At 50.7% G+C, this 25,409-nt stretch overlaps 1 protein-coding gene across 2 annotated transcripts in view; it reads right to left on the bottom strand.

Annotated features, from left to right (window-relative positions):
* XPO7 (exportin 7) overlaps positions 1 to 24,202 on the bottom strand; it is a 42,127-nt gene extending 17,925 nt beyond the window's left edge. Inside the window, exons 1-12 of one of the 2 annotated variants that reach the window (XM_051811797.1) lie at positions 24,077 to 24,202; positions 14,133 to 14,279; positions 12,425 to 12,518; positions 11,328 to 11,494; positions 10,370 to 10,435; positions 6,790 to 6,894; positions 5,362 to 5,527; positions 4,772 to 4,845; positions 3,080 to 3,199; positions 2,475 to 2,621; positions 1,299 to 1,471; positions 519 to 712 (exon numbers count right to left, since the gene is read on the bottom strand). In XM_051811797.1, the coding sequence (XP_051667757.1) occupies positions 519 to 712; positions 1,299 to 1,471; positions 2,475 to 2,621; positions 3,080 to 3,199; positions 4,772 to 4,845; positions 5,362 to 5,527; positions 6,790 to 6,894; positions 10,370 to 10,435; positions 11,328 to 11,494; positions 12,425 to 12,518; positions 14,133 to 14,279; positions 24,077 to 24,094 (1,471 nt within the window). In that variant the 5' untranslated portion in view covers positions 24,095 to 24,202. Of the gene's footprint in view, positions 1 to 518; positions 713 to 1,298; positions 1,472 to 2,474; positions 2,622 to 3,079; positions 3,200 to 4,771; positions 4,846 to 5,361; positions 5,528 to 6,789; positions 6,895 to 10,342; positions 10,436 to 11,327; positions 11,495 to 12,424; positions 12,519 to 14,132; positions 14,280 to 24,076 lie in introns of both variants that reach the window. The other variant, XM_051811796.1, reaches the window with a different exon arrangement.
* Between the last annotated feature and the right edge of the window lie 1,207 nt (positions 24,203 to 25,409).

The raw sequence follows: 25,409 nt of genomic DNA, 5'->3' as shown, positions 1-25,409 counted from the left end.
TTCCTGAGCTGAGGGCCCAGAGCTGGACACAGCACTCCAGGGGTGGCCTCACCAGTGCTGAGTCCAGGGGCAGAATCACTGCCCTGGCCCTGTTGGCCACCCTGTTCCTGAGCCAGGCCAGGATCCATTGGCCTTCTTGTCCCCCTGGGCACACTCTGGCTCCTGTTCAGCTCCCTGTCCATCCCCACTCCCAGCTCCCTTCCTGCCTGGCTGCTCTCCAGCCCCTCTGTCCCCAGGGGTTGTTGTGGCCAAAGGGCAGGACCCGGCCCCTGGCCTGGTTGAACCTCATCCCCTTGGAATCAGCCCATGGATCCAACCTGTCCAGGTCCCTCTGCAGAGCCCTCCTGCCTTCCAGCTGATCCACACTCCCCCCCAGCTCGGTGTCACCTGCAAATTTGCTGATGGTGGACTCAACCCCCTCATCTAAACCACCAATAAGGATATCAAAGATATTAAATAGGTTTTAAATGACACCCTCTGGAAGAAAACGGGCCTCTGAGTCCTGCAGCTGGGCTCACCTTCCTGCACAGCCACGTCCATGGGGCTGGCAGTGGCACTCTGGAGCAGCTCCTGGTAGGACTGGGCTGACTGGTCGAAGAGCTGCACGAGCAGAGCACACGTCTTCTCGTACTCGCAGCGCCCGATGGTGGAGAGCTGGTCCAGTTGCTGCTGCACCAGCCCCGTGTCGTCCAGGGGATCCTCCAGCCCGTCCCTGAGCAGAGAGAGAGCGGGTCAGGAAGGGATTTATGGGGTGGAGACGGTCTGTCCAACCACAGCAGGGGGTTTGTGGGGGGTACAGGGTGTTTCCCGGGCACACGGGAATTCCAGTGACGGTGTCGGTGCTTCCATCGGGATGGGAAACACTCGGAGCAACATCCAACCATCCCTGAGGCCACAAACCAGGGGAACAGCAGGGGTGAGGTGGGAAGAGCAGCAGCACCTGGGCTTAGGAACCTCTTCTTTCACCCTTAATGTTTATCTGGGTCTTTTAACATTCCAGGGATGGGGCAGCCACAGCTTCTCTGGGAATTCCATTCCAGGGCCTCCCCACCCTCACAGCCAACAATTCCTTCCCAATATTCAACCTAAATCGATGCCCTCTGTCCGTGGGAAGCCATTCCCCCTTTTCCTGGCACTCCAGGTCCTTGGGAATAAGTCTCTCTCCATCTTTGCTGCAGCTCCCAGCAGGTCCTTCCTGGAAGGCCACGCTGAGGTCACCCCGGAGCTGAACAACCCCAATTCCCTTTGGGAAGCCTTTCCTGCCAGGAGAGCAGCTCCAGCCCTGGCTCTGGCCTCACCTGAGGATGATGTGCACGGATTCCAGGCGGGATGTGATGTAGGCTTTGGTGACCTCGGGGGTGTAGGTCTCCAGCATGTGGGGCTCGGTGGCCTTCACGTAGGGCACGGACGCTGCCAGGCGCTGCCACAGGCTCAGCAGGTAGTGAACACTGTTGGGAGCAAACTCCCAGTGCTTCCAGAGGGAAAGGGAAGGGAAGGAAAAAACAAACCAAACCCAAGGAGTTATGATCTGGATTATTTTACCCGGATTATTTTCATAGGATCGTGGAATTCCTGTCCCCCCCCTCCTCCGACTTGGGAGGGCCATGGGTGGTGCCAGAGGGGTCTCCTTGCACTGGTAGAGTTTCCACGCTGGAAATGCCAGTGGGAACAAGGAATTTGAGGAGTATCAGGTCTGCTGAGCCAGGGGCAGCATCTCTTGGTGTTGAGGGGGATGCAGAGATCACAGAATCTCAGAGTGGTTCGGTTTGGAAGGGACCTCAGAGCTCAGCTCCTTCCACTCCCCATGGGCAATGAACCTTCCACTGGACACAGCAGCACCTAAAAGCTTGAAGGGCCTGGTTGTCAAATTAACCAGGAATTCCAGTGCACACCTGGATTCAGTGGCATCAGCAGCACTCAGGGAGATAATCCCGAGTTCCTGGGATGTGGAGTTGAGCCTCCAGTCCCCAACCACAGTCGAGCTCGTGCTGCACAGCTCCTCACACCCCCTGTGCAGCCTCAAGCTGCTTTCAGATATCAAAATTTAACAAACAAAAGGCATTATCTGAGCTGTACAATGTTCTGAACCCTGCCCTGTGCAGGGGGGTGGTTACAAGCTTGATACACCAGTGGAAAACTCAGTGGGAATACGGCTTGATATCCCTATTACTGGTGATCCCTGCGACGTGAAGTGAGACACAATTCTAAAAATAAGCCTTATTTAACAGGCTGGGGGTTTTTTTTCTTCTCTGCTAGGATTTGGAAAAAGCCTCTGGAGGCATGGCAACTCTGCCTTCCCCCACAGGCTGCTCCAGCTCCATTCAGCAGGAATTCACAGGATAATCAAGGCTACACCGCGGGATTCTCCGAGAGGGGTTTGGGGCAAAAATAACGTAAATGAAGGGGCAGGGAACAGAGCAGGGGGGTGGGATTTTTGTTTCAAGGGGAGACAAGAGAAGGAGAGCCAGGGGTACCTGCAGGCTGGTGACAGTGAAGTTGGCAATGAGCCGGATGACCTCGGGGTAGTTCTCCACCTTCACCAGCTCGCCCAGCTGGTAATTGCTTTTCAACCGCGCCAGCAATCGGCAGAACTCGTGGTAGTTGTTGGGGTCTGACAAGCTCTGAGAGGAAAAAAAGGGGAGAGGAACTGAGGAACAGCTCAGCAGTGACTGCAAGGGGCTCAGATTGTCACAGAACCACACAGGTTGGAAGGGACCTCCACGGTCACCAAGCCCAACCTTCGACCAAATCCCCCCCTGCCCAATAAAGAGGCTCAGGAAGTGCCACATCCACTTGTTTTATGAACACTTCCAGGGATGGCGACTCCACCACTGCCCTGGGCAGCCTGTTCCAATGCCAAAGCACTCTTCCAGTGAAGGAATTTTTCCTGCTATCCAACCTGAACCTTCCTTGGTTGAGAAAAGGAAGAGAGCAGCAGGACATTGCACCCTTCTCCCCTTCGCCAAGTTCTTCTTCCTCCTGTGTCTGTGATCAAGTGGGACACGGACACTGGAGGTATTTTTGGTGGGGAAACACGATGAAGAGGAAGCAGAGCCCCAGTTCCACCTGGAACACCCACCTGGGGGTTTTCCAGTATCCGTTTGACTCCATCAACGAGATGAGACAAGAACTTTGCCCGCTCGGCGTTGTTGAAGAGGGATCTGCGAACGGAGGCGATCTGCACCAAGCAGGACAAAACCTGCAGGGGCACAGGGGGATAAACAGGAAAACAAGGATTAGGACAATCACAGGAGCAGCAGGTTTCCTCCTCGTGACAGGTGTGATGCTCCTCTGTGTGTGACACAACAGCTCCAGGTTTGTGATTTTGTGCAGGAAGGAATTACGGCAGCGGGAGTCACCCAAAGGAACAGCTCCATCCCAGCATCACAGAATCAGGGAATCACTGGGGTTGGAAAAGCCCTCCAAGGTCATGGAGCCCAACCTGTGACTGATTTCCACCAGCCCATCCAGCCCAGAGCACTGAGTGCCACAGCCAGTCCTTCCTTGGACACCTCCAGGATTGGGGACTCCAAACCTCCCTGGGCAGTTCCAATGCCTGACCACCCTTTCCAGGGAGAAAATCCTCCTGATGTCCAACCTGAGCCTCCCCTGGCACAATCTGAGGTTGTTTCCTCTCCTCTTGTCCCTTGTTCCCTGGGAGAAGAGTTCAAACCCCCTGGCTCCCCCCTCCTGTCAGGGAGTTGCAGAGCCAGAAGGTCCCCCCGAACCTCCTTTGCTCCAAACTCTGCTCCCAAAACTGCTGGAATTCCTGAAAATACACTGGGACTGGCTGGGAAAGCTGAGAAATGTAACACAGACTTGGGAAAGTATTCCAGGGGATAAAAGAGTGGCAAGAAACAGAAACCCGAACCTCTGAAATTTAAATCCAGAGGAAATTCCAGGGTGCAGCTGCAGCAGGAAGAGGCTGGTGAAGAGGACTGTGAAGAGCAGGGGCAGTTAGATGTGAGCAGCACCTGCAATCCCAATCCAGAGGCAAATCCCCACCCCTTGGAGCAGTGCAAGGCCTCCCTGCTCATTCCTGCTGGTTCTGGTAGTCCCTCATCACAGGGGCAGGACAATTAAATTGCTCTGGATTTCTACTCATTAACAACAACCAAAAAAACCCCCAGTCTCACACTTCAAACCTCTCATGAATATTTGAGGCTCTAAATTCAGAATTGGCCAATAACCCTCCACCACCACGAGCAGTGGTGTCTCCATGGAAAAAAAAATCCTTCCCTCTGTAGCCAAAGGGCTCGTTTTCCTTGCAGTTTTAATTATGGGAAATATTTATCAGGCAGAGAAATGCCTGGCAGGCAATCTTTTCTTTTTTCTTTTTTTTTCCCCAAGAAATAATTTAACTTTTAGCTCAGTTGTGCTATTGGCCCTTTCATCCAAGTGGGACATGGCCTAGTTTTAAAGTGGGGAAGGAGAAATTCCATCCCTCGGGGTGTTCCCAGACTTCCTACCTACTACTCCTAACGTGCTTTTAGGATCCAGCAGGAGCACAGAGGAAATAACATCAGCTGCATCCCTCTAAAACAGGGCTGAGCAGGCAGACTCCATGGGAGGATAAAATTGGAATTCCAGCACAAAAACTGCTCTGAGGGCAAATCCAAACCCTGTGGATGCTCCTAAAAAACCTTCAATGGCAGCACTTGGACACACGAGCCATCAGGGTGGGGTGAAGTCAAACTAAACCACCAGTGAATTCCCCACATGGATCCCACAAACCCTTCCTGGAAGGGAAGGAAACGAGCACTGGACTTACCAGAGGAGAGAACGAAGGAGGGATGGAATGATAAAGATCAAAAAACAACTGAAGGGTCGAAGAATCCAAGAATGCTGCAACAGAAAAGAGCATTTTACCTCCATTTCCTGCTTTCCACACGGGCCTGGTGCTTATTTTATCCCCAAAGCCAAGTGCATCTGTCACACAAAGCACCCCCAACCCAAGAAAACTGCCGAAGGATTTTGTAGTTTCACGCAAAAAGCCTTTTCCTAGAAAATAAAGGAACCCACTGGCACTTGGAACTGAGGGAGAATGACAGGGAAGTATTTTAAGAACACAATCTGTGCAAGTGCCTGGTGAGAACAGCAAGGATGTGGAGAACAGGTGCCAAATTATGTTATTTATATATTTAAAAAAAAAAAGAAAAACCCAACCAGTTTGCTGCTCTTTGAACTGGGAGGTGCAAGACTGGAAGGGCAGAGGAGTCAAGATGACCCACCCTGAGTGGATTGTGTGGTTTTCCCCCTAAGGAAAAGCTGGATTTAACCTCTGGAATTCCATGCACGTGGTTTTTATGGAGCTCAAGAGAAGGACTGAGCAGGCCCCTGGTCCTCCTGCAGCCCAGTTACCTGATCTCCAACTGGTTGGGATCTGCACAGTGCAAAGATCATCCGAGGACTCGTCCGTGGAGGTGCCGATGAAGTCGAAGTTCAGGCAGTTGTGGGTGAGCTTGAGGAGCTGCATGAGCAGCCCGTGCTGGCTTTCATCATTCAGGTTCAGGTTCTTCCCAGAAGCCTGGAAAACACCACGGGATTAAGGCAGGAAAAGGAGGGGAAAAAAGGAAAATAAAAAATCCAGGTGACAGGCAAGGGTTGAGGTTGGAGCAGGAGGTGGCACCACGAGGGTGGTGTGGCACAGGCACCGGGCGTGTTCTCACAGGAGGGGTTGGCACGGGCACATTCCAGGCTTTCCAGGAGAGGGATAAACAGGCAGCACTTCCCTTCCTGCTCCTGGGGAGCAGCTGCCAGGTTTGATATCCAGAGATAAGGAAGACTCGGGTTAAACACGGGGACACCTCCCGGGAGGGAATCCAATTGGGAATCCAATCCTGCTGCTCCCAGGGAAACCAGGAGCTGCTCCGGGCAGGGAAAACATGGATACCCTCAGCTGACACTCACAACTCCACAGATGTGGAATTTTGGGGTCATTCCACTGCAGTTTAAACACGCTCTGTGCTCCTGGCCAGCCCAGCCACCCTTTGGATTGTCACTCTGGACTTCAAATCAACTGATTCTGGTTTCAAATCGACTGATTCTGGTTTCAAATCAACTGATTCTGGTTTCAAATCAACTGATTCTGGTTTCAAATCAACTGATTCTGGTTTCAAATCGACTGATTCTGGTTTCAAATCAACTTATTCCTGCTTCAAATCAACTTATTCTGGCCTCAGATCAACTTATTCCTGCTTCAAATCGACTTTTTAAAGTTGATTTTTAAAGCAAGTTGACTCAATAATTAGCAGAAAAAACCTGGGGAGCACCAGACAGTCAATATTTATCGTGTGTTAAAATACCTATATATATATAAATTATAATATATATAATGTATATATATATATAATATATAATATTATATATTACAATATATTATATAATACAATATATTATACATGATATACAATATATTATATATACAATATATAATACATTAAAATATTTTATATATGATTTTATAATATTACAAATATAATATTATATATTATCATATATTATCATATAATTATAATATATAATATATTCATGAATACGTAGTATTTTTCTATAACATATAAAATATACTTATTATATATTTTTATTATATTCATTAATAATTTTACTTGGTTTTTTATTGATTTATTTAGACATAAAACTTCCTTCAATGAGCCCAGGTTTTCCTGGAAAAACAAGTCCAGAATCCAGTGTTTAGGATAAGGAAGCTCCTTCCAGGAGGGAATTTCAGCCCCCAAACATGTTTCCCCTCCACTCAGCCCCCAGTAAAGACTCCAAGCCCCTCCTTACCTGTTTCAGTAAACTGCAGGACAGGTTGAAAATATCAAATAAAGAGGAATCCCGGAAGGAAGAGGCAATTTTCCTGTGCTTGGTCAGAGGGTGGGTTGTGTCCGCCTGGCAGAGGGAAAAGCAGCTCAGAACTCCCGGAAAGGGAGCAGCAGAACCAGCAGGAGCCCTGGGGATGCACCAGGATGGGGAGAATTCCATGGATAAACTCCTATTCCTGGCTGGGCAGTGGCTTTTCCACCTTTTCCAACCCTCTCCCTGCTGGGCCGGGTTTAACTCTGAATTTCGGGTTTAATTCCTGATTTAGTTCCAATCTCCCAAATGGGGAGCGGTGTCTCCAGCAGCGCTCGGGGCATTCCAGGAGCTTCCACTGGGAATTCCAAAGGGTTCCATCCTCCCTGCAGGTGCTGGGGACACCCAGGGACAAGGCCCAGCCATTAAAATTCCCCTCCTGAACCCGCAGGAGGGAGAAGAAAACTCCCAGGAGAGCTCACCAGCTCGGACTTTGGGGGGTGGAATCGACCCCAGTCCTGCCCCTCTCCCCGGAGCAGAGGTGAGCACCTGGTCTGGCTCCCAGGAAAAGGGGGAAAAGTGAAGGCATCCTTCCCATTTTTCCCATTTATCCAAACATGGGGTGGCCAAATCCCACCTGGCTGGGACGAGTTACCCGCTGGGATATCCCAGTGGGATGGAGACTTTCTGCAGCCCACCAATAAATCTCTTTTCTGTTAGATTTTTCTGTGCTTTCCTTAAATAATTCTAATTTTTACTTTTTTTTCCTCATTTTTAAAATATATTATTTTTAATAATATTTTTTTTGTAATTTTTGTTGGTTTTGTTTCTGTGTTGGGGTGTTTTTGTGGTTTTTTTTGGTTTTTTCTGAACCTCTCTTAAATTTAAATTTCCAAACACCTCACCCAGTATGGAAGGAACCAGGACCAACCTCAGTTTTCCACACTGAGTTTCCCATCAAACACTCCTGTCCTCATATTTTGGGTGAGCAGGAAAAGCCCTGGAACACCCCAACAGTTGGTGGCAGAGCAAAACTGGACCTAAACTTGTCAGGTGTTTTAAGACTGAATTATTCCTCAGCTCAGACTATTAAAATTTCAGGGTCTTTAAGAAAAAATCTCACTTATTTCTGGCCTGGTGAAAATGAGCATTTTTCTTTTCCTTCACCACAAGGTCACAGGGCTTCAATCAGGGAATTTGGTTTAAATCACTGAACTGGGTTTAAATCAGGGAATTTAGTTTAAATCAGGGAATTTGGCATAAGCAGCCAACTTGGTTTAAATCAGGGAATTTGGCTTTAATTAGTGAACTGGGCTTAAATCAGGGAATTTAATTTAAATCAGGGAATTTGGCATAATCGGTGAATTTGGTTTAAATCAGGAAATTTGGTTTAAATCAGGGAATTGGGCTTAAATCAGAGGATTTGGCTCAAATCAGTGAACTGTGCCAAAATCAAGGAACTGGGCTTAAATCAGGGAATTTATCTTAAATTAGTGAACTGGGCTTAAATCAGGGAATTTATCTTAAATTAGTGAACTGGGCTTAAATCAGGGAATTTGGCTTAAATCCCTGAACTGGGCTTAAATCAGGCTTAAAACAGTTTAAACCAAATTTAAACTCTGTCTTAAATCAGTGACCTTGGTTTAACTCAGTGAGCTCCAGTCCCTCAGCACCTCCAGGCAAGTCTATATAATATATACTATATAACACTGTATAATAATATAGCATTTAATACTATATAATAATATATTCTATAATACTGTATAATAATATATTATATATAAAATATACTACTGTACATTATATATGATACTATTATACTGTATAATAACATATTGTAATATTACCTATAATATTATATTTTATATATATTTATATATCATAATACACTACTATACAATATTATAACATATATATTTAAACCCCAAACTTCTTTCCATCCTTGCTGATGGACACATCCTAATTTATAGGGATTTATATACATATATATATTTAAAAACCAGACTTGTTTCCATCCTTGCTGAAAGGAAGGGAAGGACCAGCCCCTCTGTGGAGATGAAATCTGGGTTTTGCAAAGGAAATGGCAACAGTAAAAAGGCTGGATCAAGATTTAGGAGGAGATCTGAGGGTCAGGATTTGCTCCTTGAGGAATTAAAGTGATTTTGGGGCTCTGAAATGGGTGCAGAAAACGTTCAAATTGGATTTAAAGGGTTTAAATTTAAGGCTGGGGAAGTTCAGAGGGGCTGAACTCCAGAGTCCAGAGGCAGGAACTGGGGAAGGACAAAACCTTCTCCTCCATTCCCAGCTCTGGGAACAATTTAATCACCCTCCAAATCCCACTCAGGGATTCCTCCAACACCTGGATTCATATCCCAGGAAAATTAAAGGTTAGTTACTCAGTAAGGCATTGAAATCAAACCCTTGGTTACTCCTGGTTTTCTTGGGAAAATCAGAGATTTCATGGACATTGTGACCCTCCTGCTGCCTTGAGACCTTCGGGGGAGCTGACTTTGTTCTGGAAAAAGGCTGGAATCCGGGATAGCAGCAGGTAAAGCCACTCATTCCCGCTTCCAACACCCAATTCCAAGAGGCAGCACAACCTTGGAGGGCTCCCAAAACCAAGGAGCCAACCTGGGAAGCACCTGGAAGGGACTGGGCCCCAGGAAACCAGCAGGAGCTGAGAATTCCCTGCTGGGAACTCTGGGAAATTCGGTCCTGGATGGAAAGGGATGGTTGGAAAACTGGCACAGTTTGATGGTCTGAAAACTGGCAGAGTTTGGTGACTCCTCTGCTCAACAAGGAGGGACTGACAACACAAGGGCTCAGTCCTCACTGGGTAGGTCTGGTTTTATCCCTCAGCCCTGCTCTGTTCCCCTCCATCCCAAAAAAACCCCGGAGTGAAAACATGGGAGCAGATGGAAGATGCCAGTGAAATAAAAGGATTCCTCAGGACAGGAAGCCAGTCATTCCCACTTCCAACACCCAATTCCAAGAGGCAGCACAACCTTGGAGGGCTCCCAAAACCAAGGAGCCAACCTGGGAAGCACCTGGAAAGGACTGGGCCCCAGGAAACCAGCAGGAGCTGAGAATTCCCTGCTGGGAACTCTGGGAAATTCGGTCCTGGATGGAAAGGGATGGTTGGAAAACTGGCACAGTTTGATGGTTTAAAAACTGGCACAGTTTGATGGTTTGAAAACTGGCAGAGTTTGGTGACTCCTCTGCTGAACAAGGAGGGACTGACAACACAAGGGCTCAGTCCTCACTGGGTAGGTCTGGTTTTATCCCTCAGCCTTGCTCTGTTCCCCTCCATCCCAAAAAAACCCCACATTGAAAACATGGGAGCAGATGGAAGATGCCAGTGGAACAAAAGGATTCCTTGGGACAGGAGAGCTCGGAGCATCTTCCCCTGAGGGGGGAGCGACTGAAAACAACACAGAGACAGGAGGGAGCCCCCAAAAACAACCCCCCCAGGGTAAAAAACCCCCAAATCAACCCCCAAAAAAGGCAGGACAGGACAATATGAATGAGAAAATTGGACACTTACTTCACTGAGGAAGGCTGTAGCACTTACTTGATTAATCTCATTCGTTAGTTGGGACAGGATTGTCACTCCTATGATGCAGTGCTCGACACTGTCCTGGGGGGCAAAGCACAGCAACAGGCTCAGCTCAGGGTTTGGTTGAGCTTGGCTTAATGCTTGGAAAACTGCTTGGCTAAAAATGATTTATCTTCAGTTTTATCGGGGAAAAAACCCCACCCAAATTTCAAATTTAATTTTTAATTTAAAAATTAATTCGAATTTAATTTTAAGTTTAATTTCAAATTTAATTTCGAATTTAAGTCGAATTTAATTTGAAATTTAAGTCAAATTTAATTTCCAATTTAATTTCCAATTTAATTTCCAATTTAATTTCCAATTTAATTTCCAATTTAATTTGAATTTAATTTCAAATTTAATTTCAAATTTCATTCTAATTTAATTTCAAATTTCATTCGAATTTCATTCGAATTTAATTTCCAATTTTATTTGAATTTAATTTCAAATTTAACTTGAATTTAATTTCCAATTTAATTCTAATTTAATTTCCAATTCAAGTTAAATTTAATTTCAAATTTAAGTCAAACCTAATTTCAAATTTAATTTCAAATTTAATTTCAAATTTAATTTCAAATTTAATTTCAAATTTAATTTCAAATTTAAATCGAATTTAATTTCAAATTTAATTGGAATTTAATTTCAAATTTAATTGGAATTTAATTTCAAATTTCAAATTTAATTTTGAATTTAAATTCGAATGTAATTTCAATTTCAAATCCCCGCATTTTAAATTATAAGAACTAGAAATAAACCCCAGCTCCCCCAAATTTCAAATCCTAAGCACTGATGTGTCCTGGCAGCCCCTCGGCCCGGGAAGCCCCCAAATCCCAAACCGCCAAATCCCGGCCCCGGAATTGCGGAATTCCGGGAATTGCGGAATTCCGGGGGAATTTGGGCCGATCCCCGGGGCCGGCGAGGCCCAAGGTCCGACCTGGAGGAAGCGGGTGACGTCGGTGATGACGTTCCTGAAGACGTACTCGTCCTTCTGGCAGTCGAACCAGCCCAGCTTGGTGATGCGGGCGTAGAGCTGGATCAGCGCCTGCGTCACGAACGTCGCCAGCTTCGGCCTCGTGGCCAGGTAGTTGAGCACATAATTCCCTGGAAAACACGGCGGGACACGGCATCTGGGCGTGTGGAAGTCAACTGGAAGGGGGTTTGAAGGGAGGAGCGGGTTGGAGGGAAAGATCGACCCTTTGTTTGTGGGTTTAAGACCTGGGAAGGGGTTGGAAATGAGGGATTCCCACCCCTCGAGCCTGAGTTGTTGGTGCCATCACTTGTTGGTACCAAAAATCATGGAATTAATTAAAAATCTAAAAATTAAGGTTGGAGAAGCCCTCTGAGATCATAGAGTCCAACCATCAACCCAGGTCAACACAAACCATGTCCAACCATCAACCATTAAACCATGTCCAACCATCAACCACAAACCATGTCCCTCCAAGTGCCACATCCAGACAATTCCAGGGTTAGGGATTCCACCACCAAACATGACACGTGGAAATGAGGTGGGAAGGGGTTTGAAGGGAGGAGCGGGTTGGAGGGAAAGATCGACCCTTTGTTTGTGGGTTTAAGACCTGGGAAGGGGCTGGAAAGGAGGGATTCCCACCCCTCGAGGCTGAGTTGTTGGTACCATCAGTTGCTTGTACAAAAAATCATGGAAAAATCTAAAACTTAGGGCTGGAAAAGCCCTCTGAGATCATCCAGTCCAACCATCAACCCTCACACCTGACAAAGTGTGTGACAACCTCTCACACCTGACAAAGTACCACCTGGCCTCCCCATTTTCACCTTTTCCATGGAATCACAGACTGGATTGGGTTGGAAGGGGGTTTAAAACCCATTTTTCATCCGGAAAAATTCCGGATATTTAGCCTTGAACTCTGTTACTTCCTACGTTTCCCTCGCCTTTCTGAGCATCCCAAACCTCAGGATGCCCAAACTGGAGGTTCCAGGAAACCTCCCAGCCACGGATCAAAGGCCAGATGGTGAATATTCCCAGGAACTTGGGGAGAAAAATTCCATACTTACGGATATCTATTCGCTGCTCCAGCGGCAGGGGGTTGTTTGTGCGTGACACCAGTTTGGTAAGGCAGGTGGCTGCCAGTAACTGGGAGTAGGAGGACTGGGAAGAGGGAAAAACAAACCCAAAACACAAGAGAGAATTTTATTGCACAGTTCAGAGCCAGCAGCAACGAATTTTTAATGGATTTTAAGCTAATTCCTCTGCGAATATTTGAGTTTAAAGCATTCATTTAACTGGCAGGTCTAAATATTCTACACAGAATTATTATTATTATTATTATTATTATTATTATTATTATTATTATTATTATTATTATTATTATTATTATTATCAGCAGCAGCATTATTTAGATGTATTTATTCTATGGTTTTACAGACACTAAAGTAAAACAAATTCGGATTTGAAGAAGGAAAAGCTTAATGAGCAAAAGACAATGGAAGTGCCACTGAAAGCAAAAACAGTCAAAATCTGTGAAGTTTCCTAAAATTCCACACCTGGAATTATCCCAGGAGTGTGTTAAGATACATCAAGAAGCAATTAGAGCTTGCCCTGGGTTGGTAAATCCAGGTTAAAATGTATTTCTTAAGGACCACCCAGCTCTGATCTAACTGATGGAATTCAGGCCCCTAAACCCCCCTGGCTGATCCCACTCCCTAAATTACAGCCAGGGAATGACAGGCATTTTGCCTGTAATATATAGGACTGGACAAAGCTTGGGATCAATGAAGGAAAGCCCTTTATTCCAATATTCCCAAGGTCTGTGGGTACAACAGGAGTCAGATCCCGGAATGAACAAAAACCCCAAATTTGGAGGGAGAATGGATCCCACTCTGGATTAAACTGGGCTTCAGGACCTTTCCTTACAAATACATATCACTATTTGTCCTGAGGTAAACCAGCTCCTCATTCCCACTGGAAAAGCTTCCAATCAAAAGCTTGTTTGGAATCCACTGGGCTTCAAATGTAGGGAGAAGTGAAGTTTTGGGGAAGTTTGTGGAGCCTTTAACATCCGTCTCCTTTCCCTCCTCCCGGAGAACTCGACTCTTCCCAACAGTTTAGTGTTTCCTACTTTATGGACAAGGCTCCAATCTGACAGCAGGAGAGCTGGATGCACGTCCTGCCAAAGGATCACGGGGCACAGCCCTTTGGAACGGGATTTCTGCTGATTCCAAGCGAAAACCAAGTGGCCACTTCCCAGGGAGACAGCTCCGGGAGCCGGGCGGGATTTACTGCCGGCACCATTCCCACCCTTTCTGCCACACTAATTCCACAGCACATGATCCAGCTTTTTTTTTTCTTTCCTCTGTTTTAACCTGCTGGATTATTAAACCAACCCTACAGCAGGGGCAGATTTCCAAGGCAACATTCCAGAAGGAGCACCGCCGGCTTTACCCCCTCGGAATTTCCCTGCACACCCCGTTTTCCCTATGGAGAAGCTTCACTCCCATGGGGCTGGGATTCCAACTTAAAGCCCAGCAGCTCCGGGTGGGAGCCTGTGAGAAGCCAGCAGGGCCCACGAGGCAATAAAGTGCCCCCACAGCAGCAGCAAAATCAGCTTTTTTTTGGGCACCGGCGGCTCCCAAATCGAGATCCGGGAGCGCGGGTGTGGAATATGGAATATGAACACCCCGCTCCAGCCCCCGGGGGTGTTTCCCTCCTCAGTGCCCCCCTGCAGGGTGGATTTGGGGTGGGTTTTGGGGGGGTTTTACGTACACTCCCTCTCTCGAGGAGCAGCTGGCACTTGCTCAGGCAGTCGGGGCTGTTGGTGAACTCCACCAGGGCTTTCTCCGCCTGCAGCCGCGTCGCCGTGTCCGTGGTCTCATACAGCTGCTTGCACAGGTTCTCTAGCTGGGCCAGGCTCTGGAAAACATGGACACACTCCAGTCAGGAACAGGAAGGGGGGCAGGTGAGTTGTGCAGCACCTCAGGGGGGTGTGTTCACACCCCGACGTGTTTGACTCTGCTGATGGCAAAGGGACGAAGACGCTCAGCGCCGAGTTTGGTTCTTCCACTGAACTCCTGGAATTCCCTGCACGGGAATTTCCCAGCCACCTCTCACACCTGACAAAGTACCACCTGGCCTCCCCATTTTCGCCTTTTCCATGGAATCACAGACTGGATTGGGTTGGAAAGGAGCTTAAAGCCCATCCTGTTCCACCCCCTGCCATGGGCAGGGACATCTCCCACTGGCCCAGGTTGCTCCAACCTGGCCTTGGACACTTCCAGGGATTCAGGGGCAGCCACAGCTTCTCTGGGCAACCTGTGCCAGGGCCTCCCCACCTTCACACGGGGGAATTTCTCCCCAGTATCCCACCTATCCCTGCCCTCTGGCAGTTTGAAGCCATTCCCTGTGTCCTGTCCCTCCATCCCTTGTCCCCAGTCCCTCTCCAGCTCTCCTGGAGTCCCTGGAAGGGTCCCTGGATCCTTCTCTTCTCCAGGTGAACACCCCCAGCCTGGCTCCAGAGCAGAGGTGCTCCAGTCCCCTGACAAGTTTGTGGCCTCCTGTGGATTCACTCCAACAGATCCACATCCTTTTGACCTTGGGAGCACCAGAACCAGACACAGCGATCCAGGGGGGGTCTCCTTAGGTGATAATCCTAATCTGCACATTTTAATAGCCAAAAAAAACCCCACCCTCACATGCATCTCATGTCAGACAGTGCCAAATCCCTCACAAACTTTGTTCCTGTTCCCTTTGCCTGGACTTTATGGAATCACAGAAGTCCCCGAACCATGGGAAGGGAAATAAACCCCCCATGCAGATTCTGTGTGCTCAGACAGCTGGAAAAGATCCATCCCGAGCTCTGATCCGGGCAGATGGGCTTCCCCCAGTGAAATCTGAGGTGTCCTAATTTAAAAACAAAAAAAAAAGTGCCTTTGCAGACAGAGGGAAAAACATTCCCAGGGTTTGTGCCTCTGGATCTGGAACCGGGTGTTGTCACCTGCACGTGCCGGAGGGTCCCAGGGGTGAAGAGGGGCCAGCACAGCGTCCTTTTGTGCTGTTATAAAAACAAGGATAACAACCACTGTCTCCTTCATTTTTGGAGGAGAGGCTGTTATGCAAATCCAAGTCCCGGCTGGGATCAGCCGGCGGATCCGTGTTCCCATCAGGGCACAGCCGAGCGCTTTCCCGACACAGCAATTCCAGCAATTCCAGGCCAAAACCACACCAAGGGGGGGATCTCTGCTGCCAGAATCATCACCAGAGGAAAAGGAACACAGAGAGGGACCCTCTGCAACAATGCTCTTACTTTGTACCATATTCCAGAGCTCTGATTCTTTCTTATTCTCTTTTTTTTTTTAAAAAGAATCTCACGGAAAATATTGCTCCAATACTTTAGAGGAACAAGAGAAAACTTTGCCAAGTGCCAGAGAGCACCTGGACAGGGTTTCTGAGCAAAGCAAACCCCAAAGACTCAAACCCCACACAGACAATCCCCAAAAATCTCCCATGAACATAAACCACGGGCCATAAAGCACTGGAAGCCCCCGGACTCCAGTTCAGCTTTTCCCAGCTCCCGCTGCTCCCATCACAGAGCCACTGCCACTTCTTTAAAAATCACTTGGCAAAGCCTCCCCTGCAGGAAGGTGTTGGTGCGGATCATCTTCCCTGGGAGCAACCTGGGCTGGTGGGAGGTGTCCCTGTTGGAATGGGAGGGGATTTAAGGTCCCTTCCAACCCAAACCATTCCACGGGGCCGTGATAACCCTGCCAGCCACTTATCAGCTTGAGAAGCAACACCTTCTGTCCATGGGTGTGGAATCATGGAATCACTGAGGCTGGAAAAGCCCTCCCAGAGCATCGAGCCCACCCTGTGCCCCATCCCCACCTTGTCCACTGAGTGCCACGGCCTGTCCTTCCCTGGGCACCTCCAGGGCTGGGCACTCCAAACCTCCCTGGGCAGTTCCAATGTTTGACCAACCCTTTCCAGGAAGGAATTTCCCCAATATCCAACCTGAGCCTCCCCTGGCACAGCTGGAGGCCGTTCCCTCTCCTCCTGTCCCTTGTTCCCTGGCAGCTCCCCCCTCCTGTCAGGGGGTTGCAGAGCCAGAAGGTCCCCCCTGAGCCTCCTTTTCTCCAGGCTGAGCCCCCCCAGCTCCCTCAGCCGCTCCAGCCTTTCCCCACTCCATTCCCTCCCCTGGACACAAATCCTTGGGAAGCAGCTCCACCAGCCTGGCAGGACAACAAGGAACCACAGCCCACAACACACTAAAACTCTGGTTAAAAAAAAAAAGGTCCCGAGTTTTTAACAATTTTCCACCCCTGTGCACTAATTCCCGGGGGAGCCAGGGAAGGGCTTTCCCTGGAGTTTTGTTCCCACCTCCCAATGCCAATTCCCTGCGACTCCCAGGCCTCGGTGGCTGCTTTTGTGTGACAGTGGCTGTGACAAAACCCCCTTGTTTGTGCCAGTGCCTGATCCGTGCCAGCCTTCCTGCAGATCCCAGTTAACTCCCTCGGAGCCAGAGGGAACAGGGCACAAGGAATCAGCTCCCAAAATCCAAGAGAACAGCCCGTGTGCCAGCTGGAGACCCGGCACCAGGGACACAGAGGAATGGGCACCAAAGCACAGAATTCCTGAAAAAATCCCTCCTGTGGAAAAGGCAGGAAGTTGAATCCAACCAGGATTTAAACGTATTTTCAGTGCCTCTGACTGTGCAGCGTCAGCTGGCCCAGGGAATCCTTCATCCTCCTCCTCACAGGATCCCTGGACATGGAGCTCTGAGGGGATGGGGGGCATTTAAGGACACGAGGAGAAGCACCAAAGCCTAGGAGGGCAACTCTGAGGGAAGGCTGAATCCCAAACTTGGGAGTCCTCATCCAACATTTCCTGCCTGTAAATGGTAATTTTATTTTCTTATTTTAATGTGCTCAAATATCCACAAAAAAAAAACAAAACAAAACAAAAAACCAAAACAACAAACAAACCCTCCCCAGATTCCTGAGAACTGTAATCCAAGGAATAAATTTCTCCTATGGAAAACCTTTCACATGCAATTTTTGGGAATGCCTGACTCCCTTTTGTGCCTTAACTCAACTCTTAGTATTGAGCAGAGCAGCTGAGCTGCCCAGATCCCGCATTCCAGGTGCAAAAATGTTGAATTTTCGGGACATTTGAACACTGGCAGTGACACCCAGGCTTATTCCAGGCTGGAAAGCCACACAAGGCCTCGGGCAGCACCTTCTCCTTCAACCAAGATAAAAAAAAATACCATTGACAGGACGATTATGCTGGGCTGGAGCTCTGGGGGGGCCAGATAAGGAGCAAAGCATGAGACAGCAGGGGCTGGCACAGGGACACTCGGGATCCTGCTGGCACCACGGGCCTGGGCTGGCACGGGATGGGGAGGGATGTGCCCGGAGAGCCCAAAGGAAAACCGGCACTGGGCGGAATTCCAACGAAGCCAAACTCGTGTTATGGGATCATGGAATAGATTTTAATAGATTAAAATCATCCAGTGCCACCCCCTGCCATGGGCAGGGACACCTCCCACTATCACAGTTTGCTCCAGCCTGGCCTTGGACACTCCCAGGGATCCAGAGGCAGCCACAGTTTCTCTGGGAATTCCAGCCCAGCCCCTCCTCGGAAGAATTCCTCCTCAATATCCCACCTAAACCTTCCCTTCTCCAGCTCACAGCTCTGGGAACAGACCAGCACCTCTTATTCCTTTTCCTAACATTTTATGCCTGAGGAATACCAGTGATGGAGCCAGGCTGGGAGAGCTGGTGGCAGTCCCAGCCACGATCCAGGGCAGAGCAGAAACCCCCGAGCGAGCCTTTTCCAGCCGGGTGTCCTTGGACTGTAACTCCCCTAATCTCTGTGTTCCCAAACACTGCCCTGGCGACACCAGGGCACGGGGTTTTCCAACAGAATTCCACCAAAACACCGGGATGACCCAGCCATAACAGCCCTGTCCGGCGGGAACAAAGAGGGAGGAACTGGGAGTCAAAAGGATCGGGGTGGGACACCTCACCTGGGACCTCCAAGGACTTCCAAAATCCCCTTTGGATCCTCTAAAGTTCCCCCTGGGACCTCCAAGGTTCCCTCTGGGACCTCCAAGGTTCCTTCCAGAACTTCCAAAGTCCCCCCTGGGTCCTCTAAAGTTCCTTCCAGGACTTCCAAAATCCCCCCTGGGTCCTCTAAAGTTCCTTCCAGGACTTCCAAAATTCCCCTTTGGGACCTCCGAAGTTCCTTCCAGGTCCCTTCCAGGACTTCCAAAGTTCTCTTTAGGACCTCCAAAATCCCCTTTGAGTCCTCTAAAGTTCCCTCCACGACCTCCAAGGTCCCCTCCGGGATGTCCAAAGTTCCTTCCAGGACCTCCAAAGTCCCTTACAGGACTTCCAGGTGAAGGTCTCCACCTGAGATCTCCAAAATTCCCTTTGAGTCCTCTAAAGTTCCTTCCAGGACCTCCAAGGTCCCTTCCAGGACTTCCAAAGTCCCCTTTAGGACCTCTAAAGTTCCTTCCAGGACTTCCAAAATCCCCTTTGGGCCCTCTGAAGTTCCCTCATGACCTCCAAGGTTCCCTTTGGAACCTTTAAAGTCCCTCCCAGGACCCCCAAAGTCCCCCCAAATTCCCTCCCAGGTGTTGGCTGAGGGCACCAGGAACAAACCTCTCCCTGTGGAGCCCCCCGAGCTCAGGAATTGCTTTTAATCCACCAAAATCTGGATCCTGAACTGCCCCCCTGCCCCATATCCCTCCAGCTTCCAGCTGAAATCCAACATCTCCCGCTGGTAATTCCACAGCTTTGGGGCTGAGTATCCAAACAACAAAGTTTCCAAAGGCACATCACTTAAATAATTCAATTTAAAAAAGGGGAAACGCTGCTGGCCTCTATTTTTAGCCAAACCAGTGTTTCCACCTCCCCAGGTCCACAACATTCCCTTGGGCTATTCCAAGAGAAACCCAAGTCCTCTGTAAGTTTTCAGGGACACGGGGAAGGGGGAAAAGCTGGAAGGAAAAGAAACAAAAACCAGGGATTTGAAGTCATTTGCAGTCAGGCAGCACTTCCCCGAGGGGGAATCACGGATCTCCAGGGTTCCCTCTGGATTCCCAAAGCCAAACTGGGGTTGAGCCAGAAGAAAAAAAAAAAAGGATCCTTTGGAATAATTCAGAAACACGCAAGAAGTGGAAAAATTCGGGATTGGGGAAGGAATTGCCTCGGGAAAGGGTCTGGGAAAAACAATCGTGTCCCCTCGGCACGTGGGAACAGCACAAAGGAGATTCCAACCCCGGGGAGGGAAAGGTTGGAAAACTCTGGGATTGGAAACACCCTAAAATCAGATGGTGTGGGAGCAAAAAATGGGATACAATTCCCTTTTGGGATGCCAGATTCCTGACTTCTCTGCCTCAGCACCTGCCTGAGAATCAGGGAATTCAGGTTGGAAAAGACATCCAAGACTGAGTCCAATCCTTCCCCACCCCAACCATCCCCAGGTGCCACATCCACCATGGAATTTAAATCCCTCCAGGACATCCTCAGGATCCCAAATTTCCCCCATTTCAGCTTTCCAGGACACCCTGTTACCCCTCAGGATCCCAAATTTCTCCCATTTCAGCTTTCCAGGACACCCTGTTACCCCTCAGGATCCCAAATTTCTCCCCCCCTGGAGCCAAGCTGAGCACAGCCAATGATAAAAACCCAAAAGTGACAATTTTTTGATCACTCAGATGGTTTTTAAAATTCCAATTAAAACACCCAACACGATCCCAAAATCCATCCTCATCCCACCACGGACCTTCTCCCCCAGGAACAGCCACGGAAAAACATTAAAGGAAGTGGAAGAAGAAGTAAAAATGGGAGAAATCTGCTTCCAGAGGGGGAAAAAAAGCAGGAATGGGATTCATTTTTGCCCCCAGAGTGATGACAGTTCCCTGCTTTCCCCATCCCTGCTCCCAGAAGGTCCAACTGCCGTTTACAGGAGTTGGAAAAGCCCAAAATATCTATTTCCAGAGCTTTTTTTAAGTGGGAAAGTTGGTGTAGAACAATTTGCTCGAGGGGTTTTCTTTGCAGCCACGGGGATCATCTGATTCCTCCTGCTCCTGTATCCCTGTCACTGCAGCCTTTGTTCCCTGGGAAAGCACCACAGCCAGCTCCAGGCATGCAATTCCCACTAAAAACTGGGAGAGGTCACTCACAATTCCCGTAATTCCTAATTTTTTGGAGATGAAAACACGATATTCTGGTTCATTGGGGCCTTAAAAGTTTGTCTTTTATCCTTTTCTGCTGCTCCACATGGAAAAGTAAAGAACTTTAGCTGGGATACAGCCCAGAAAAATGGGATTGGGCTTCATCATACCAGGTAAAATCCATAAAAAATGGATTTGGGCTTCATCTCACCACGTAAAACCCATAAAAAAATGGGTTTGGGTTTTGCCACAGCAGCAAAAAGCCCTAAAAAAATATTTTTGGGCTTCACCACACCAGGTAAAAATCCCCCAAAAATAGGTCTGGGTTTCATCACAAGTACAAAGCCCTAAAAAACGGTTTGGGGCTTCATCTCACCTGGCCCAAATCCCTGAAAAATAATGACAGTACAACTCCAGAAGTTCCAAAGGCCTGTTCCCACTAAACCAAGGCCCACTCCCAAGGCACATTCCATGGAAACAGCCCTCCCCATCACCCACTGAGGGTGGGCATCTCCCCATGGCACTGGATAACCCCACAGCTGCTGGGATGGGACACGGGGGGTCAGTGTCCCAAATCCAGAGGTTTGGGCTCTGGGAAGAGCCCTCACCAATAATTTCATTTATTGATTAACCCACAACTTCCAGCAGCCACAGAACTCCCTGTTTGGGAGGGAATGTCACACTCTGCTCTCTGCAGGAAAACCCAGAGCTGCAGCTTTTGCCTGCAGGGAAAAAAATCATGGAATCACTGAGTGGTTTGGGTTGGAAGGGACTTTAAATTCATCCCATTCCACTTCCTTCCATGGGCAGGGACACCTCCCACTATCCCAGCCTGGCCTTGGACACTTCCAGGGATCCAGGGGCAGCCACAGCTTCTCCTGGAATTCCAGCCCAGCCCCTCACTGCCCTCCCAGGGAAGAATTCCTCCTCAATATCCCACCTCAACCTTCCCTTCTCCAGCTCACAGCTCTGGGAACAGACCAGCAGCTCTTATTCCTTTCCCTAACATTTTATGGCTAAGGAATATCAGTGATGGAGCCAGGCTGGGAGAGCTGGGGGGGTTCACCTGGAGAAGGGAAAGCTCCAGGGAGACCTGAGAGCCCCTTCCAGGGCCTAAAGGGGCTCCAGGAGAGCTGGAGAGGGACTGGGGACAAGGGATGGAGGGACAGGACACAGGGAATGGTTCCCACTGCCAGAGGGTTAGGTGGGATATTGGGAAGGAATTCCTCCCTGGGAGGGTGGTGAGGGGCTGGGATGGAATTCCCAGAGAAGCTGTGGCTGCCCCTGGATCCCTGGAAGTGTCCAAGGCCAGGCTGGAGCAACCTGGGATAGGGGAAGGTGTCCCTGCCCGTGGTAGGGAAGAATTCCTTCCCAAAATCCAACCTAACCCTCCCCTCTGTCACTCTGAGTCCCTTCAGGAGACAATTCCACACCCCCTTCCAGCTCCAGCTCCAGCCCCACCACTGTTTGTCCCGTTCAGGAGCTCCTGGAGCTGCAGGTGCTTTAAATCCATTTCCAACCCCCTTTTTCCCTCCCGTGGAACATCTCCCAAAGCCCTGCTGTTAAACTTTAACCACGCTGGACACAGAAATTCCAACCCTGTTCCTGCAGCTCCAACTTCCCCTCGCTCAATCCCACATTTAACAAGGAAAACCCGGGATTTCCAGCAGTTTTGGAGCAGCTCAGTGCCTAAACCACAGGTGCCAGGAAGGTAAAGCTCCACCCAGCTCAGGTTTTTAGGGTTTTTTTCTCCCCAGGAAAGCCGTGTTTGGCAATGCAGCAATCCCCTCTCCTCCCCTGGGATCACCCAGGAAACATTTCCCAACACCCTCCCAGGTTTCCCTCCTGAGTTAATAAACTGCTCACCCTTGTGGTTCACAGGGGGAGCGAGTGGAGAATATATTTATTTAAAAAGTTGCAGAGATAATAAATAACTCCCAGCCATTACAGTTTATCCAGGTTTTTGGCCACTATGCAAATCCAGCGCCAGCTCAACCAAAATATTATGCAAAAACACCCCCAGCTGCACCTATTTTTACTTTTTCTGGCCCTCACAGCGACAGCAGTGGCTCCTCAGGGGGTTTGGGCCCTTGCAGAAGGTTTTTGGGGCCTTTTCACAGGGTTTTGGGTCCTTCACAACAGGGTTTGGCCCCCTGAGAGGGTTTTGGGGTCCCTTCAGAGGGGTTTGGTCCCCTTGAGAGGGGTTTGGGTCCCCTTCAGAAGGTTTGGGTCCCTTTCAAAGGGGTTTTAGTCCCCTTCAAATGGTTTTTGAGTCCCTTTCTGAGGCTCTTTGGTCTGCTCACAGGGGTTTGGGTTCTTTCAGAGGAGACTTGGGTTCTTTCAGGGGGTTTTGGTCCCTTTCAGAGGGGTTTTGGTCCCTCCACACCACCCTGGGAGCCACTGCCACCCCTGATTTCCTTCCTGGCTCCAGCACCATGAACTTCTCCACGCCGGGTTTCACTTCCAACGCCCTTTAAAAACCCTTTACCTGCACTCCAAAGTCTTCCACACAGCTGGAAAACAAACCAAACACAGCCAGGGATCCCAAGGATCCCCACAAGGATGGGAATCCCAACACTGGGACCAACTCAGGAGAGGAGAGAGGGACAGGGATGGGGTGTTGGGTTTCCAAGGAGAAAAGCGGGGTCTGAGTTGTCCTTTTCCCAAATATTTCCCGACCAGGAATGCTGTAAAGCCTCACAGTGCCAGCTGGGAGAGGGGGCAAAGGGATCTGGGGGGGACATGGCAGGGATGGGGGAGACCCAGAGAGGGGACAGGGAGATGGGAGGGAGACACGGGGGGGACATGGGGACAGTATGGAGAGAATGGGGGGACACGGGGGGGACACAAGGCGGGGATGGGGGTGCAGAGACGGTGGGAACAGAGGGGACACACGGAGGGCCGGGGGGACACATAAAGAGTCAGGGGGACACACGGATGGATGGGGGGACGGCGGGAACACGCAGGGGAGGGAACTGGGGGTACACAGGGTGGGACACACGGAGGATCGGGGTGGGACACGGGGACACACACGGATGACGTGGGGACACACGGAGGGCCGAGCCGGGGGGGACACACAGTGGGGACACGGCGGGGATGGCGGCGACACAGCAGGCCACACGGAGGGTGCCGGGGGCACATGGAGGGCCGGGGGGGACACACAGAGGGTCGCGGGAACACAAGGATGGACGGGTGGGACACACGGCGGGGCGAGCCGGGGGTAAACAAGGTGGGGACACGGCGGGGCCGGGGGGCACACGCTGGGCCGCACGGAGGGTCGGGGGCACACACGGAGGGACGCCTCGGCCGCGGGGCCTGTTGTGCCGCCGCCGCCGCCGCCGCCGCCGCCTGGGCCGCGCGCGGGGCCTGCCGGGCCTGGCCGTGCCGGGGCTGGGCTGGGCCGCGCGGGGCGGTGGAGGGGGGGGGAGCAGCAGGCGGTGCGCGGCGGGCAGGTCCCCTCCGTGTGTGTACGTGCGCGCGCGTGTGTGCGCGGCGCGGGGATCCCCCCCCGGTGCCCCCCCGCCGCCCTCACCTGCACATGATCCGCCATCTTGCCCCATTCATGCTCCGCTCGCGCCTCCGCCCCCGCTGCGCCGGGCCCGGACCCGCCGCGTCCGCCCCGCGCCGCCGCGCGCACCGCGCATGCGCCGCGCGGGGCACGGGCACGCGCGGCCACGCCCACCGCCGCGGGGGCACGCCCACCGAGGGGGCGGGCCGCGCCCCTCCGCGGACAAGGCGACGCCCCCTCCGAGGGGCAGGCCACGCCCTCCGAGGGTAGGTCACGCCCCCGATGCACTTACAGTGTTCCCCCAAAGGGACAGGCCACGCCCCCCAAGCGGCAGACCGCGCCCCCCCCCGGAAGAGCGGGTCACGCCCCCCCCAGAACGGACATACCACGCCCCCCTCCCCGCGCGCCGCTCAAGCCGCGCCTCCCCAGGTAAAGCCACGCCCCTCCCTCCGAGCCTGCGCGCGCCGTATTTTGGACGTGCCCCCCCACCCCGTATTTGGGCAGGCCACGCCCACCCAGCGCCGCGGAGGCTGCGCGCGGCGCGCCGCGTGTGACGTCACGACGCTGGCGGAGGGAGGAGGAGCGGGGGGGGTTTGTTGACACGGGGCTTAAAGGGGCCGCGCACCCGCGGGGACGGCGGGGACACCCGGGGACACCCGGGGACACCAGTGTGACCGGGGCACCAGCGATAGCAGGGAGGCACCGGTGACACCAATGACACCAGTGACAGCAGAGAAACCAATGACACCAGTGACACCAGTGACACCAATGTGACCAGTAACACCAGTGACACCAGTGTGACCAGGGGCACTAGTGACAGCAATGAGACCAGTGACACCAGGGACACCAATGACATCAGAGAAACCATTCACAGCAGGGACACCGGTGACATCAGTGGCACCAGTGACACCAGTGAGGACATCAGTGACACCAGTGACAGCAGAGAAACCAGTGACACCAGTGACACCAGTGACACCAGTGTGACCAGGTGAGATCAGGAACACTGGTGTGATCAGGGACAGCAGAGACACCAGTGACACTGGGATGACCAGGAACACCAGTGACACCATTGACACCAGTGCCCCCAGTGCTACCACGTCCCTGCACCAGTGCCTTGCACCAGTAACCTCCCAATTACCCCAGCCCAGGGACAAGCCTCGTGCCCCAGCAGCCCCTGCACCAGTGCTCCCAGTGCTCCCAGTACCCAGCACACCAGTGCTCCCAGTTCCCCCAGCTCTATCCCTGCCCCCCATCTCTACCCACTGGGCACTTGTCCCTGGCTGGGTTAACTGGGAGCACTGGTGTGTGGGCACTGGAGTAACTTGGGATGCTGGTGCCGGGCTGGGCTAACTGGAGG

This window comes from Manacus candei, unplaced genomic scaffold (assembly GCF_025592945.1).
Source record: "Manacus candei isolate 608988 ecotype Guabito, Panama unplaced genomic scaffold, ASM2559294v1 h1tg000084l, whole genome shotgun sequence".
Classification (NCBI taxonomy): Eukaryota; Metazoa; Chordata; class Aves; order Passeriformes; family Pipridae; genus Manacus; species Manacus candei.
Note: the sequence above shows the minus strand (reverse complement) of the source record. Positions and strands in the feature narration are given on the sequence as shown.